This window comes from Homalodisca vitripennis, chromosome 2 (genome assembly GCF_021130785.1).
Source record: "Homalodisca vitripennis isolate AUS2020 chromosome 2, UT_GWSS_2.1, whole genome shotgun sequence".
Lineage (NCBI taxonomy): Eukaryota > Metazoa > Arthropoda > Insecta > Hemiptera > Cicadellidae > Homalodisca > Homalodisca vitripennis.
The window spans coordinates 129,568,348-129,586,290 of record NC_060208.1 but is presented as its reverse complement, the minus strand read 5'-3'; the positions used below and the strand labels follow the sequence as shown (position 1 = coordinate 129,586,290).

Here is a 17,943-nt window from a genome sequence, read left to right as displayed (position 1 = left end):
AACAGCATCTGATTCCAGATGCTGCCCTAAGAGGCAGACGAACTGGGGCTAAACTCGCATTAAAAATTGTCTATAATTTTTACAAGTTATGTTATGAAATATAGCTGCTGAACACTACATACACAGGAAGGTAAGCTTATTGTTGTAAAAATATTTCTTCAGTGTATGCATTTATTTCCCGGGTTATAATTAGTAAAATATGCTTTATAAAGATGTTGATTTTTCTGCGTTGCTCTCACTTTTAATAGTCACCTTCATATGCCACTTGTTTTCTTTACACCCCAGAAGTTGACACATTGAAATATCTTTATATATATAAAATTTCTTGTGTGTGTTTGTCACTGAACTCCTAAACGGCTAGACCGATATTAATGAAATTTGTGTGGATTCGAGTGGTTTAGATTTACAGTTCGGTCCAATTTAAATTGTTTATTTAATCAATGTATTATTTCTAATTTGTTGATTTTGGAATATTTTACATTGGATCCGGCAGACTGCGCTACGACACGTAATACACAGTGAACTGATACTGAAGAGCCGTCAACACTTTCAGCTGATGTTCATCAAAGAGGCAGAATTTTTTTTACTTTTAAATTTGAGAAAATATTAATTTATTGTAAAGTGCTTGATCATTAGTGTAATGCAGATAGTTAAATTTACATTGCACCAATGATCATTGACCGTCTAATGCACTGGAAATACTGTTTACTCGCTGTTATAAAAACTATCTTATTGTAAAAAGCTATGAATGTTTGCGCATATACGAGTAGTAATCGAACCTGGTTAGATCGAAAGTAATTTTTTTAATACGAAAGAAAACGCTTTATGATTGAAATTGGTTTACGTTAGTATACATTTTCTTAATCGGAGTACAAGGCAAACACAACAATACATAATACTGAAAATATCTTAGACAGAAAATGAATTTAAACAAAGCAAAAACGAAAGGTATAATTAGGAAAATATGGCACATTTCTTTATATTGCGTGTTTAGAGGTGATAGAATAAGAATACGTGAATGTAGTGTCCTGATTCTCAACAGGAAATTGCGTGCGAAGCCGCCGGCAACTGCTAGTACCGTGTGTATATATATATATATATATATACGAGGTGTGTCCAAAAAGTATCCAACCTTGACGTCTGGCATGAACTGACGTTACTCGGCGACAACGGCAATCTGGTCCCCTTCAATGTACTCCCCTCCACAATCCACTACCTTACTCCAACGCTCCTCCCACTTCCGGAAACACTCCTTAAATTCATTTTGCGGAATAGCTAACAGGTCCTTCGTCGCATTTTGTTTTATTTGTCCAACATCGTCAAATCTTTTTCCTTTCAAAGGAATTTTTAATTTCGGAAATAGCCAGAAGTCACAAGGAGCTATGTCAGGACTGTAGGGAGGCTGTCGTAGTTGGTTGATAACGTGTTTGACCATAAAACGCTGAATAAGATTTGAGGAATGAGCTGGCGCGTTTTCTTGGTGCAGGATCCAGTCACGGCTTGTCCACAGTTCAGGTCGTTTCCTTCGCACTGCATCTCGTAGCCGCCTTACGACCTCAAGATAATACTCCTTATTCACTGTCTGGCCTCTTGGAGCATATTCGTGGTGAAAACGCCGTCCTGGTAAAAAAAAAAACTGTCAGCATTGTCTTGACATTGCTTCGACTTTGTCTTGCTTTTTTCGGCCGTTGCTCTTCCCGAGTTTTCCACTGTGAAGATTGAGCCTTTGTTTCAGGGTCGTAGCCATAAACCCATGACTCATCACCAGTAATAACTTTTTAAATAGTCCTGGGTCACTTTTTATCGAATTCTGTGCGATTTCAAGTCGATAGTTCTTTTAGTCTTCTGTCAGCAGCCGAGAAACAAATTTTGCCGAAACACGGTTCATTTTTAAATCTTCGTGTAAAATGTTACAAACTGACGATTCCTAAATTTTCTTCCGGCTTTCGGACAGTCAATCGACGGTTTTCATTAATTGCTGCACGAACACGTTCAACATTTCCAGCGTTTCTGGCCGTTGAAGGCCTGCCAGATCGGTCATCACTCTCCGCTGATATGCGGCCATTTTTAAACCGCCTAAACCACTCTTTTATTTGTGTATCGCCCATAGACACGTCACCATAAACTTTCCGTATCATAGTAATCGTCTCTGATGCTGAATGGCCAAGTTTTTGGCAAAAATTTAATGTAAATGTGCTGCTCAACACGTTCAGTCAGATTGAAATGCGACGCACACACACGGCAGTACTGTACGGAACAGAGCGCTGTGACTCACTGAGTGACCGGACCATATTCAATGCCTAATATGGGAAGGAGTAAGCTCGACCCTCCCCTCCAATAACCGGTTCGAGCCAGTCGGTTACGCCGCTGCCGCCTACTGGTTGGCGGTCGGATACTTTTTGGACAGACCTCGTATGTATATACCTGTATATTTTTATGTAAATTGAATATATTCTGGAAGACTATTTTATAATCTCCCATTTTTGTTATTTAAAAGCATACAAGAGGATATGATTTGTGGTTTTAAAAACATATCCATTTACCTATTTATCTGCAAACTCCTTTGATAGCGTAGTATTCTTGTTCACGTTTTCCCCCAAAAGGACAAAAACGTTAAAAGTAAAGTGCAGATAAATTTTTGTTTTGTTGTATCGCACCGACCTTATATATCAACAGTTTCATTGGGTAGCCTATATGGCATGAAAGTGATTTAATCTATTACAGTAGAACTCCGATTATCTGAACCCCTATTATCCGAATCTCCCCAATTATCCGAATCACGATTCGGTGAAATTATGTAAAATTTGAAAGTCGTCAAATAACAGTGACGGCGCCCGCCCGACGAAACGTGCCATGACGTAGACAGGGGCAGGAGCCAGGCGTACGTGCCGTTACCGTGGTAACGTGACTCCCGCATGCTATATTTAGAACACCCCGCCCCGCCCTTCCACCTGCACACATCGACTGCAGTCTCGCCGCCCGCCGGTCAGTGCGCTTGAGCCGTATGTATGCCAGTTCCGTTCGCGTGTGTATTTTAGCAGTCGAGTTTGCGTTGTACCTTGAGAGTTGCGTTGATGTGTGTAGTGTTGCATAGCCTGATATTATAAAATCATTAACGATGAGTGCAAAACGTAAACGAGTTGTACTTTCTCTCAGCGATAAAGTGGAAATTATTAATCAGTTAAATAAAGGCGTCGCAGGAAAGCAACTAGCAGAGCGGTTTGGCGTAGGGCTGCGACTATATGTGACATTAAAACTAACAAAGCAAAAATTTTAAGCTTCGTGAGTGCATTGGAAAGTGAAGATGGATGTTCATCTAGAAAAGTGATGAAGCACGCTAAAAGTGAACCTATTGAGAACGCTGTTTTTTACGTGGTTTCTTCAACAACGGTCAAGTGGGCAACCTATTTCCGGACAAATTTTATGTGAAAAAGCTCGAATGTTTAGCGAAAAAAATGGGTGTGACTGATTTTAAGGCAAGCCAGGGGTGGCTTCGGAATTTTAAATCTAGGCATGGCATTCGAGAATTAGATGTAGCGGGAGAAAAACTTTCTGCCGACCGTGAAGCTGCCATTAAGTTTGTGGAAACATTTAAACTAGAGACTAAACACTATGATCCCGAACTTGTTTACAATGCCGACGAATCCGGGTTAAACTGGAAGGCCCTACCGAGGAAGACTTTGGCATCCAAAAGAGAACAAAGTGCTCCAAGGCATAAAGTAAGCAAGGAACAAGTAACAATCCTTGTTTTGTGGCTAACTCTACAGGTACCCATCGGCTGCCATTTACTAATGATAGGTAAACCAAAAAAAGCCAAGAGCTTTTAAAAATGTAAACCATTTACCAGTGGCTTACAACCAACCAAAAAAGTGGCATGGATGGCGAGTGATATATTTTTGGAATGGTACAATAAAACCTTTCATCCCTGAAGTAAAAAAAATTAAAAAAGAAACTGGAAAAACGGGGAAAGTGTTGCTCATACATTGACAATGCTCCAACTCATCCACCCATTGAAATGTTATGATCGGGACGAGGGCCAATTTAAATGCCTCTTTTTGCCGCCTAATGTCACAAGTCTATTACAACCCGTGGATCAGGGGGTTATTGAGTGTACAAAACGACACTACAGACGTCAACTGCTCCGTAAACTGCTCCTGGCTGAAGATAACAATGAAGAGAGAGTTTTGGATTCATACAAAAAAAATTAACTTGAAAGACTGCTGTTACATGATTGCGGATCTCCTGGAATATGGTTAAAAGCGTTACACTAAAACGAGCTTGGAACAGAATAAAACGGTACATCAACAAAAGAAACTGCTGGAACTAGAAAAACAGAGGTTACAACAAATAACAGATGAGCTAGCTGATGATGAAGAACTTGAACTGACTGTGGCAGAATTTGTAAAACTTGCCAATAACATCGCAGGTTGTTCAGAAGTCGATGTTGAAGATATGGAAGAGTGGATTTGCAATCTGATAACGCTGATCCTGGGTTTCAGATAATGACAGACAATGAAATAGCAGAAAGTGTAATGGACGAACAGCAAAGTGATATCATTGACAGTGATGAGAGCGGTGATGAAACTGAAGAGGAAAATGTGCCAACACACGGAGAAGCCTTCATTTGTTTTGAAAACGCCTTAAAGTGGATGGAGCGGCAACCAGAATGTGAAGCTGTACAACTTCTTGCCGTCAAGCGCCTGCGGGACCCTTGCTGCACGGAAACGAGCTACAACCTCAAGGCAACGTACTTGATTGGAAATGTTCAAGTGAAAAACTACACACAGGACAAATATGTACTGTATGTAGCCTATTGCACATTTCATCACTTAATTTTTCATTTGTCATTTAGTTTATGTACTAGTACTTTTCGTTAATCTATTGCTGTACTGCATTTTTATTGCTCATGTTTATTACTGTACTCTATAGTATTAAAATAACAACGTTTTCAATGCGCTTTTGTTTTATTTAATGTAAAATACTCCTTTTTTGCATAATTTCCATGCTAAATCCAACTATCCGAATTTTTTGCATATCCGAATCGGCCTGATCCCCAATTAATTCGGATAATCGGAGTTCTACTGTAGATTATATTTGGAAATAATTTATAAAACCCAAACCACAAAAAACTCACTGTTCACAGCACCATCACACTTCCAGACTTAAAAACTACAATATACTGCTTGTAGCAAACCACAATGAATTCTGCGTACCGCTCCTACCCTTAGTACTAACTAAGTGAGATGTCTAGGTGGAATGTCTATGCTCCTGGTAGCAGAATTTAACTTTATTAATTACTATGCTTCCATTTTAAATGTGCAATCCTTGAAGTAGAACAACGTATAAAAAATAATTTATTTTAAAATCTTATCAATGTCTTTTTGAAATTATATAACAATCATAAACAGAAAATATTATTAAAATTAGAATATTACAGATATGTCCTCAAACTAACAAATAAGTGCTTACTAACTGATGTTTTCAAGAGTTATATTTGATAATACATTGCAGCAAGTTCTATGATGTTTCCTCTCTAGGTAGTTCATTTTATATGGACTCACGTTTTCTAACACTGAGAATATATTATATTATATTTTCAATATACTTAACTTTAAGTTTTATATGGTTTGCTTTCATGGGAAATTTACTTGACAGTTTTATCCTCCTCGACCCAAGACTGGTTTCCTTAAATTACAGTCATGGAGAGAATGGCTCATGCCTGCTACAATACCATTATAGTCTGAGGGGTAAAAACCAAGTTGCGTTGAATTCCTACACAAGCTAGGATTTGTGTGAAATTTAAAGAAGAATTTTCCATAAGAAAGTAATGTCAACAGAACTACTAGTAACAAAAGAGTTAAAAAATAGCAATTTTTTAACAGCACAAAACCAACTATCAGAAATGTAGACAATATTCATAAAGTTTTAGCCAACAAGCAAAGCACTGAAATATTACGGACATGGAGATTTTCAGTATCTATCTTATTGGGTGATACTGATATTATTGGTACATACGTGTCTGACGGGTTCGAAATTTGTAAGCTAAAATCCCATTTTGTCCTTTTAACCCGTTTATTATTCGCCACTTTGTACAAAATCATTTCTTTTATCTGAGAAAAAAGAAAAGGATCAATGCTTGGAAACGAACTGTCGAAGCCTAAAAATTGTCATTGTGACAACGACGTACTTGTATATTTTTCTTGAATTGTTTGCAACCTAAGACTAACCAAGATTTAGTTATATTGAACAAGATTTTAATATAGGGCTATTAGTAACTTTTCGTTTCTTTCATATGTTGGCCTTATCGTTTTTAATTCCTTATGTGGAATATTCATGTGCGTTTCGCTTGTAAAACAACAACTATTTTTTAGTGCTGAGGATGATAATCTGTATCTGGATAAATTATTATGTTTGAAGTGACCAATGTACCACATTATAACCTTGGCTGAAATCAGAGTAAATGCCTGACCACGACGACGTGTTTGTGTCCGCTGTTAGAGTATATGGATGCGAATAATGCGTCATAAAAAACTAAAATCAATACAAACGATTTCGTTCTACCACATTTTTGCTCTGAAGATTCTTCTTAAATTTCTGTTTATGAATTTTAACTCGGTTACAGTAGCAAACTATTATATTCTTGATATTTATACAGGGTGAGTCAGAAATATGGTAAAATATTTTAAGACGTGATTGTAGAGCTAAAAATAAGAAAAAATTTATATAAAGGTAGGTCCGGAAACGCTCCATTAGTGATTAATGTCTGGGGAAAGATTTGGCTTTGTTTTCAGTTCACCTGGTAAAATTAAGTCATTCTGAAATGTTTTGTTCCTACTTTTTAACTCAAATAAGGTGGATTTATAAGGAAAATCACCTGAAAAATCAAATAAAACCACTCTAGAGGTTGTAGTGTGAACAGTTTTTGAGAAAAAGTATGAAATTTTCCAAACATCTAATAACGAAAATACCGACTTAAATGTTTAATGTCCAATAACATTGTTAAATTACTAATAGACAAATTGTTTTTCCTAATACAGATTGTAGAGAATTTAATTCTGAAAACAACCATATTAAGCAAAGTTAACTAAATGTGTAAAAAAGTTATGAAATTAACTCCTCACGTATTACACTACACAGTAAACTTTTGCTGTTTTATGATAAGGAATGGGTGATTGGTAACTGCTGTTAATAATTATTAATCATTTAAACAACAGCTGTTTAAACATTGTTAAATAATAAATAATCAGCTGGGCATTTATTATTAGATGACATATGTCACCTCATTTTTGAACAAAATAACAAACTGTAAAGATTACAATGTGTTTGTGTTCAGTATTTTAACCAGTTATTTTCGTCCATTTTATTAGTGATTTTGTGTCGTGTGTTTTATTTATTAAAAATGGAAGGTAATATTCATGTGTATTCAAAGTCCGGATTAGCAGAAATGCATTTAATGTGTGGTTTGGGACGGTGCTATAGTACTGCAGCAAGACGTCTGTATCAAGAGAACAATCCTAACCGCAGGTGTCCATGCGCAAGATTGTTTGCCACTATTCATCAACGCCTATATGAAACAGATTCTTTGAAGTCTTCGTAGCATAGTAATGCAGGCATCGCCTGATCATGTAGGACTGTTGAATTAGAATAGTTGTTTTTAATTAAATTTCTGATTATCCTGAAAAGAGCACTAGAGAATTGTCACTACAGTTCAATGTCAGCCCATCTAGTATTCGGAGAATATTACACGGATACCAGTTACACCCATACCACTTCCAGCATGTCCAAACTCTTTGGCCACGAGACTAAGCTCCCCGTGTTGCTTTTTGTCGATGGGAAAATGTGCTGATCCAAACTTTTTAAATACAATTTTGTTTACCGATGAGGCTCACTTTACAAGAACAGCTATCATTAACTTCCACAACAACCACACTTGGGCAGACAGAAATCCTCATGCTATCAAACCTAATCGCCCACAACATCAGTTTTCAGTAAAATGTTTGGGCTGGAATCTTAGCAGATCATTTAGTCGTATTCGTATTTCCTCCCAGGCTTAATGACGTGGTGTACTTGAACTTTTTAAGAGACGAGCTACCTAACCTGCTTGATGATGTACCCCTGCATTTGTGCCAAAACATGTGTTTTATGCGTGACGGGGCACCTGCGCACTACTCGTTCGTGGACACCTAAATGAGAGAGTTTCACAAATCAATGGATAGGCCGAGGTGGACCAGTTTCATGGCCAGCAAGATCACCGGACTTAAATCCTTTAGACTTTTGCTTTTGGGGACATTTAATAACATTACTTTACTCTTCCCCAATAGCTACCATTGAAGAACTCCGATTAAATATTTTGGAGTTTTTGATCGGGTCCGAAACTCGATTAGAAGATGCCAGACCGCGTGCATTTTGAACAACAGAGGTCATTTTGAGCATCATCTTTAATCTTCCGGTGAGACCTAAAGCGATTGTAGATATGTTTATTGTATTTAAAAATAAAATTTTGAACTAAAATATGTGTTTGTTTTTTACCAGCTGTTACCAATTAGATACTCATTCCTTATTATAAAACAGCAACAGTTTGCTGTGTAATGTAATACGTGAGGAGTCAATTTCATAACTTTTTTACAAATCTAGTTAACTTTGCTTATTGTGGTTGTTTTTAGAATTAAATTCTCTACAATCTGTATTAGGAAAAACCATTTGTTTATTGGTCATTTAATAATGTTATTGGACATCAAACATTTAAGACGGTATTTTTTTATTAGATTTTTGGAAAATTTCATACTTTTTCTCAAAAACTGTTTACACTACAACCTCTAGAGTGGTTTTTATTTGATTTTTCAGGTGATTTTCCTTATAAATCCACCTTATTTGAGTTAAAAAGTAGGAACAAAACATTTCAGAATGACTTAATTTCACCAGGTGAACTGAAAACAAAGCAAAATCTTTCCCTAGACATTACTCACTAATGGAGCGTTTCCGGACCTACCTTTATATAAATTTTTTTTCTTATTTTTAGCTCTAAAATCACGTCTTAAAATATTTTACCATATTTCTGACTCACCCTGTATACAATTCCTACTTACGATTGTGATATTTGCTAGCAATATTGGTGGTCGCTTAGGTGCTTTTTCACATGTTAGAAATGTTGCAGTGGGATTTAAAAATTAATATTGCAAGCGTTTCTTTAACATGTTGGAAATTTAATTACAAAATGGTCTCTTTGGTCTACATTCCACAAAAAAATACACTATATACTTGTACTCGTACAAACATCGACTAGTGCAGTACTTAATAAGGGATGGTGTCAATAATAGGATTAGAAATCTGTGGGGGGGTTGGCATAATCGATCCTAAGGTTTTTGAATATTTATTGAGAAAAACTTATTTTAATGCTATTTGGAGGCCATAAAACAAAACACGCTTAAAAGCAAGTTTAATAGTTATTAGTGTTTCAAGAGATGTATTGACAATAACTAGAACGAATAACTTTAGATTTATCACATTAGATGAGACTTTTCTTTCAAGCAATGATCAAAACTCCTATTTTTAAAATATATGTATATCTTTTAATGAGTCTATCTTAGCTCATTTTTAGAGTAATTTTGAAGTTATAAAATATTTATTAATACCCAGTCTATATAATATTAAACAAGGGCATGATTGTAAACTGAAGTAAATTGCACTGTAAAGCTGACAATAAAACCAAAATTCGTACTATTTCAAGTTTAGCAGTTAGTAGTACCCAGAGCGAAATACAAAACTAAAATCAAGTAAATATTTTACATCAAGTATTTCAGGGATGACATCCAAGGCCAAATGTTACGTTTTTTTTCAAATATTCACTAACATCAAATTTATTTCAATAGCAAACAATTCTGTTCAAAAAGAAAACATTCACTTTTCCAAACGATCTTCACGCATTGTAGATCAGAGCTTCGATTTTACGATTCACAGTTTTTTTAGAGTTAATTTCCTTTATAGATGTATAATCACAAGATCGTGGATAACATTTAACTGCACTAAAGTTTTCAAATACTGAATTTGGCTGGATTTTCTAAAACCAATTAATCAAGTCAATTTTATTTTGGCATGAACTATTCAAACTAGATTTCGTAATCTCTAATGGATTTATAATTTCGAGTGACTGAATATACTAAACCGCTTCTACAAAAACTAAAATAATAGCTAGAACTGGTAGTTTTAACTAAAACGTTCCAGAAAGAACGTTCAACTTAAAGTTTAATTCGTTTGACATTATCTTCACAGACCGTTTAATCTGGTTTACTTACCTTTATTAATATCAAGAATAACTGGATTATTATACAGAAGTTGTAAATCGTTTCCTTATCCTTGTTACTTGTTTGCATACATACTTATCAAAGAAAGGTTCAAAGAAATGTGTATATTAGAACACATACATTATAATCAAATTTAATTAATTACGTCTGGCCACTGGTAAATTCACTCGTAACTCTGTCAAAACGAAACAAAATCTCTCTACACCATAGAGAGTAAAAGAACACAGCTCTACACCATATCTACTTCAGGCAGCACACAACTGATTGCCATGCATTACAATTCGTATACAAGATTTATTGTTGTAAGGGCACCATTAAAACTTGGACATTGAAAACACTTCTACAAAACTTGCAATTTAAACGGAATGTGACAAACATTAATCTTATGTATATTAAAACGTATGGTTAAAAATTATATTATTCTGCCCCACAAAATATTTTCTTTGATGAGCCGTAGTCTATGAAGCGAATAGGCGTTCTCTCTGGCTAGAAGAGAGCTATAAGCTAAAATTTTGAGTTTCTTGATTTTGAAGAATCCTTCACATTCAGATATATCGTCTTAAAAATCCTGTCCTGCAACAGGGTGGTAATTGCTCTTGGAGCAATGTGACGCAGAGTTAAGGATGTAAGGGGGTACTCAAGCCCTTCCGAAAATGCTTGCTCTTCGGGTGCTTGTCAAAACATTAAAATTGTACCCAGTAGTTTATTGTTTAAGCTTAAGAACCTAGACTTACGCGTAACTGTATTCTCTTCTATTCTGGCTCGTCTCAGTAGTGTTCATTGTACATTTAAAATGTTTGTTAAAAATTGCGTTCAGACATATTAGACATTTAAATTCTAGATTATGGTATTAGATAATATCTTAATAATAGATATTACTAAAAACACCTCAAATATGTTCTACTATGCCTTCTAGTAGTCAGCAATGTAACAACATATTGCATTGTTGTTTAGCCCAAGACTACCTGGAGAGTATTCAGTTGCTGTTGGTGTAAGCCTTATGCGAATAGAAGCGTGCCAATCGTAAGATAAAGAAATTAGTGTGCAATCTACTATTATAACACATTATATAACAAATTTAGTTATACCTACAAAGAAGTAATTTTATTTTTAGTATCTGAGAATATCAATTATTTAATTTCAAAATATCGCAGCTACAAACTAGCTATACCAACAAAATTGTACCACTAGAAAGCGTCACGCACTAAATCTGGGAGATTATATATTTTTTTCAAAATAAATCTTTTTAGATTTATGAATGCATTATTTAGCCTCTGCAATTAATATGATACTGTGTTTATGACTGTAAAACAATCATATTGCTGGTTCCTAGCTAAAACTAACTAGGTAACTAGTTATGTCATTTAAAATGTTAAATGACATTTAATGAACATATTAATGAATAAAATTACACAACTCTGGAACACATTTATATGAGGTCTTAAAACTCAACCATTTTCTGTGGGAAGATCCCCCCAAGCCACTTATTTGGTGGGTGTGTTATACCTTCTAAACGACTCAGTGTGTCAGCTGTCTCCGAAATATGTTTATATACGCCACCGTGCAAAGATAAATTTGTTTCAGTATCACCCTTCTTCTTAACGTATAGATATTCTGGATTGACTTCTATTAGTTCTGCTTCTCCTAATAGGTCATCGTACTAGTGTGGTTACGAAGGTGGTCACTTATAAGTGGATAAGAAGATAGGAATTAGTTTATGAGGGGTACAGTTGGTGGAAGTATATGATAGGGATTGAATGGCATGTGGAGCTTCGTCACGAACTGATTTCCAATGAGTGGGAGGGAGCTGTTTGCTTTTCGTAGCAAAGATGGTGATTTCCAAATTACCGCATTGCACCTTTCTACTTGACCGTTCTCGCTTGGGTTGTATGGAGAAATATGGATTGTAACAATTCCATTAGAATTGAGGAATGAGATAGGAAGTTGGATTCTCTGTCTGAGTGATTAAATCTGGGATGCCGAAGATAGTGAATATCCCAGTAAGACTTATTGCCATAGCAGAATCGAGAGGGCGACAGAGGAAATCAAAAGAGAAATGACAATACTCATGTAATCCTAGGAGGGTGTAATGATTATGAGAGTTGAAGGAGGCGTAACCTTTGAAGTTGATATTTAGGAGTTATATATGTGCTGTTGTATCAGTAAGATGACCTTGGTGTTTAACAAAACGAGGCTTGACTTCATCATAGACAGAGCAGTCTAGTATCATCTTTCTGACTTCTTCAAGGGAGTAAAGCATATTTTTTATATTCAGCCATTGACACATTCTGGTAACCCCTGGGTGGCACATTGTATCGTGGAGGTGATATAACTTATTTGGACTGGTTGCTCCATACGATCGAGACAATATGTCCGCTTTGACATTCTCAGATTCTGAACGGTTTACGATTTCAACCTCATAGAGAGATAACTTATTTCCTCCATTTCAAAATGTTATCATTTCTTACCTTACCGGATTGATTTCTTTTTATGAATTACAGCACCTGCTAATCTGTTACGAGCTTGAAAGATATTCTTGAGAAATACTCTCCACTTACAGAGCGATTCCAATATTGCAGCAGGTTCTTTCTCCACAGTGGAGTGAATCCTCTCATTGTTGGGTAGAGTGCGAGAAAGAATACATTTCTGTTATTTAGGCTGAGCGTGGCGGCGAGGTCGAAGTATGAAGCATCCATTTTAACTTCGAGAGGAGAATTGATTTATGGTTATGAAGAGAGCGTTACCTATGTCTTGTTTAATTGTTTTTAAACCGTTTAGTGTGTAAGGAGACGATGGAAAAGTATTGCTGGAGACGATACTGTGAATTGTATCGTAGAACGGGAGTCCACGTATGGTAGTAGGCAAAACATCCACGAACACGTTTAAGTGAGAAGGAAGATTGAGCAAGAAGGTTTCATCCGCTCTGGGACAGGTTTGATGGTTCTGTAGCTCCATGGTGTCCAAAAATACGTACATTTTCCTTGTTAAAATTCAGATTTTGACTCATTGATTACTATACTGGTTTTTTGGCACATTCCATACGTTTCAAAGGTTCTTATCGTTGTCAGACTGGGTTTCTTCATACTGTAATGGCGTCAGAGTCCGTAAAAGTTCTTTGGAGATGCTCTCCGGCTATAATAAAATCAACGAGTCGTCGACGAAGTATTCGTGTGATACATTGAATACATTTCATCACACCGAAAGGAATTCCGGTAAACTCACAGAAATTTCCACAAGCTTCAAAAGCTGTGAACTTCTTCTCCTTCAAAAGAATAGGGATCTGATGATAAGCTGCTTTAAGTCAATAGCTGGAAAAATTGAAAATTTATGGACTAGGGTATCAATTTTTTGGTAGGTGGTAGGCATGTAACAGAGTGAATTTATTGATTGTTTGAGAAGAGTCCATAAACATTTTTTGTCTTGATTTTCACTCTTAGTAATCAACACGAGTGTACGCCATAGAGAGCTACTTTCTTCAATACATTCTGTCTTCTCCTTCGTATAGTACTTTAGTTTGAAAATTTTAAAATTTAGAAACTTGGAATCTTTTTACGGTATGGGTCTTGATCGTGTTGCGATAACCTTAAATGACGTGACTGAAGCTGGTATGAAATTTAAAATTTTAAGAAAGTCAAATTTTCCACCAAAAGTACTTTTGGTATCCTCGTGCTTTTTGAGAAGATTGTGGCCTATCAGCACATCTACGCATAAGTATTTGAAGACGGATAACATAATTTTGTGGTAGTTGTCAAAAATTTGACAACTTTAAATATACAATAATAAAACCTTCAAGCCAAGAAGATGAAGTAGTGGAGCTTATTGAAACATAACCGGCTTCCGGATGGATTTTCACTTTATCCTGTTGTGAAAACTGCAATTTTCAATAAGACTGGTAGCTGGGACGTTATTTAAGTAGACTTTAACAAGGGCTTTGTCTAGGGATACAGAAAGTCTTGATCAAAAGTGGACCTATAATTGAGGAGATAGTGCTGATCTAGGATGCTCAGTCAGGAAAAGAGTTGGCAGAGTCTAAGGTAGAAGAGAACTGGAGTTTGACAATTACAGTGAGTGTAGTGTAACCAGGCTGGGCAGTGTACTGATCCGCCTGTTTTGGAGCAAACTAATGAAAAGGCCTGTTTACTCATTCTCTAAGGTCTAGACTTTGAGTTTGATTTTATAAATATATTAGTATTATAAATGAAGATTGAAGGCTATTTATAAAGGAACCTCTAAAACAGAGGTCTCCTTGTTTAGCAAAATTGACGTTTTCAAAGTCACAGTTTTTGCTCATCGTTGCAAGAAGTTTAAGTATCGTGTGATGGACTCACCAATTTCCTCTTGTCGAATCACCAAAGTGTGACTATCAAATACTTCACTTATCCTTGGAATATAAAGCCGTAAAGTATAGAAGAAGTCAAGTACAGTTAGGGCTTCTTGTAAAGTAGTGCAATCATCCATTTGTCCGTAAAAATCTGATGAAACGTTACATTTCAAAATTTTGAGCTAATCAGCGTTATCCGTGTACTCAACATAGTCTAGAAAGTAGAGAAAATTCTATCTCTAAAGTATCCATTCCGTTCCAACATTAGGCGAGTTGTTATCAATTGCAAAACATTTAGAATTAAAATTCTTGTCCATTACGCAAATAAAGTAAGCAAATAAGTACCATAATTAAAATTACAGTAATTTTAAATAAAGCCAAACTAAATGCTAATATATATATATATATATATATATATATATATATATATATATATATATATATATATATATATATATTAGCATTTATACCACAGCAAGCACAGTTATACCATACATTTTCATGTTTTTTTTTACTATTTATTGTAGTATGTTTTCATAAATTAGATCTAGTCGACGCCGCTATTGAGGCAGCAACGATTGCCGCGTTATCAGCTGTGAAAAATCTTCATTATATTATAACTACAGACGACGGAGGATGTCAGAAGATATAATTTGTTCATTCTGTAAATGTTGAAGCAATTAAGTTCTTTTGTGTATGTCATTGAGATTTATTTTATACCGCATGTAATCAATGAAAAGTATATGTTGTGTAAAATTTAAAACATTTAACATAAAAGTAAACTTTTGATATCTTAATTTTTCGAATAATGGAAACAATGTCGGACAATGAAGATCTCAATACGAACAATGAAAGTTCAGAAGTCGATAAACAGGACGACAGTGACATGACTCTAAAACACAGGAAAATTATGGACTGTGCAAAGGAAACATTTGAGTCAGGTACTACAAATCACCCTAGTTTAGTACTAGAGGTTTAGATTTTGATTTAGTTAATTTCTGGTATTTGTTGGGACAAATTTAGGTAGGCTAACTTAGTTTGTTTCATTGATCTTTCACTTTCTCATATAAATCAAATCACTTTGTTACTCAATGTTTTGGGCATGCCATAATTACTGATTAAATGTATTTTCTTTTAAAATAGTTAGATATATAATGTTATAATTCTGGATCTGATATGACCACACTACAGTATGAGATGTCCTTTCCTAGTTCTAGTGGGATTGCATTATAATATGCATCTGTACTTACTAATATTAGGCTATTATCTGTTATTAAGAGATGACATGATATTTTTGATATCAGTGAGAAGAAGGAATTCTTAGATTGTTTTCGATATATTTTCAATATATCAATGGGTGGTCAGAGTACGATAAGCAGATTCGGTTTTTACATCGCTTATTAAAATCATCATACTTTATACATCGAATAACAGAACTATCAATCGATATCAACGTATCTAATATACTAAATTAAAGTTTAAGTTTCAAATTAATAGAAATAGTTAAAAACAATTATGTAAAGTCATCAATAATAAAGGAACCATAACCATTAATTAAACAATAATATTAACACAGGTGACAGGAAAAATGTTTTTTAAATAATAAAGAAAACGTAACAACAAAACAAACAACTTGAAACAGAAAGACAGTAAATCATCTTTAAATGTTACTTGTTTAGTATTCTAAAGTGAACTATCTTTTTTGTGTAAAAGAAGTTACTTATAGAACAAATCGTGTTTAGAATATAAAAATGTATATACAGTTGGTACAGATGATTTAGTTTTCTTTTTTATTAATTACTATTGGTTGATTATATCAATGTGTATAATAATTAAATATTGTTTGATGATTTTGATATACAAAACTGAGTCCGTTTATCGTACTCTACCCAACAGGCTTTTGAATTACTAGAGTAATCAAAGGAAATTGGATAGTATTTACTTAAGCCATTTTACCTAAAATAATCTAAATCCACTAAACCGGTAAATGTATTCTCTAGCCACTTCACAATATCTGTTGTTTCTTGGAAAAGATGGAAAATGCCTAAAATAAAATTAAAAAACAGCAGTTAAGAATTGCATTTCGGAAATACCAAAACATGTTATTTTTATCTTGTAAAAGGCAATAGTAGAACAGGCTAATAGTAATGCCTCCGGCCATCAGTGCGGATGGCATCGAATGAAAAACATCCTTTGAGATAGTACTTAGAAGTCAAATATAAAAGGCTGATCACTAATGTTCACTAAATATTACAAACTCACCTAAGGATATTAAGCCCATCTAAAATAGTGAACAATTTGTATTGTTTCATATCAAATCAACACAGGGTATAATATAAACATGATCACCTCAGAATTTGATGAAATTGTGTATGAAAGTAGTTCTCAAACAGATTAGGAAAATTGTCAATTTTCTCCCAAATATTGCAAACTATTTCAAAGTTACAATTATTAAAAGTTTCACACAATCCAACAAAATACTGCAACCAACATATTTTTAAATCACCATAGCTTTTATTCTAATTGAGCTAGAGAGATAGGAGTGGTGTCATTTTACTCAGTTGCAATGCTCTTTCTTTTGATGGAGTTACTGTGAAAATTAAATCTCATTAAAACTATTGCTTCTTGTTTTCTAAAAGGAGAAGATGACAGCAACAAGAAAGCCACTCTCTCCTTATCTACTATTTGTTTAGGCCATATAAATGTAAATAAGCTGCATATGTACGTATTATAAATATAAAAAGTTAAATGCTCACATGATCTTAGCTTGAATTTAGGTACTATCCTGAGGGATGTCTCTTTTTTCACCAGAAGTTCGGGTTAGTGGCAAAGGCATAAGTCAAATAAGTCTGTTCTTTCTAATAATATAGGTTTTTTAGGTTTACTTCTTACTGTACGATATAAGAGGGTTTAGATTAGGTTAAATCATAAATACGTTATTAGTAGTACCAAAGTTAAAGATAACCTATACAAGCACTCACGTGATCTGAGCTTGAATTTGGGTACTATTACAAGGGATATTTTTCTTATTTTGACAAAAGTGCAGGGTTCACCACCAAAGCACACTGATGGCCGGGGGTATATCCAATCAGTACTTTCCTGACCTTGGATCATGTCCAAGATCGTCCAATTTTTCATACGTTAGATGATCTAACACGTAATCTGGGGTTAGGACAATCGGAAATGCCCCTGGTCACCAATGCAAGCTATGTGCCTTATTTATTGCATAAAAACGTCATAATGTGTCACTACAAATATTAGAAATGCATGGTGCTAAATGGAATATTGATTTATTGTATATGAAACAAGAAGATAAATCTC

General features: G+C 34.8%; 1 protein-coding gene across 1 annotated transcript in view; it reads left to right on the top strand.

Annotated features, from left to right (window-relative positions):
- Positions 1-15,252: 15,252 nt before the first annotated feature.
- Positions 15,253-17,943, top strand: part of LOC124354738 (anoctamin-8) — a 58,603-nt gene continuing 55,912 nt past the window's right edge. The window contains exon 1 of the mRNA XM_046805406.1: positions 15,253-15,563. Within this exon, the coding sequence (XP_046661362.1) occupies positions 15,431-15,563 (133 nt within the window). The 5' untranslated portion in view covers positions 15,253-15,430. The remainder of the gene's footprint in view (positions 15,564-17,943) is intronic.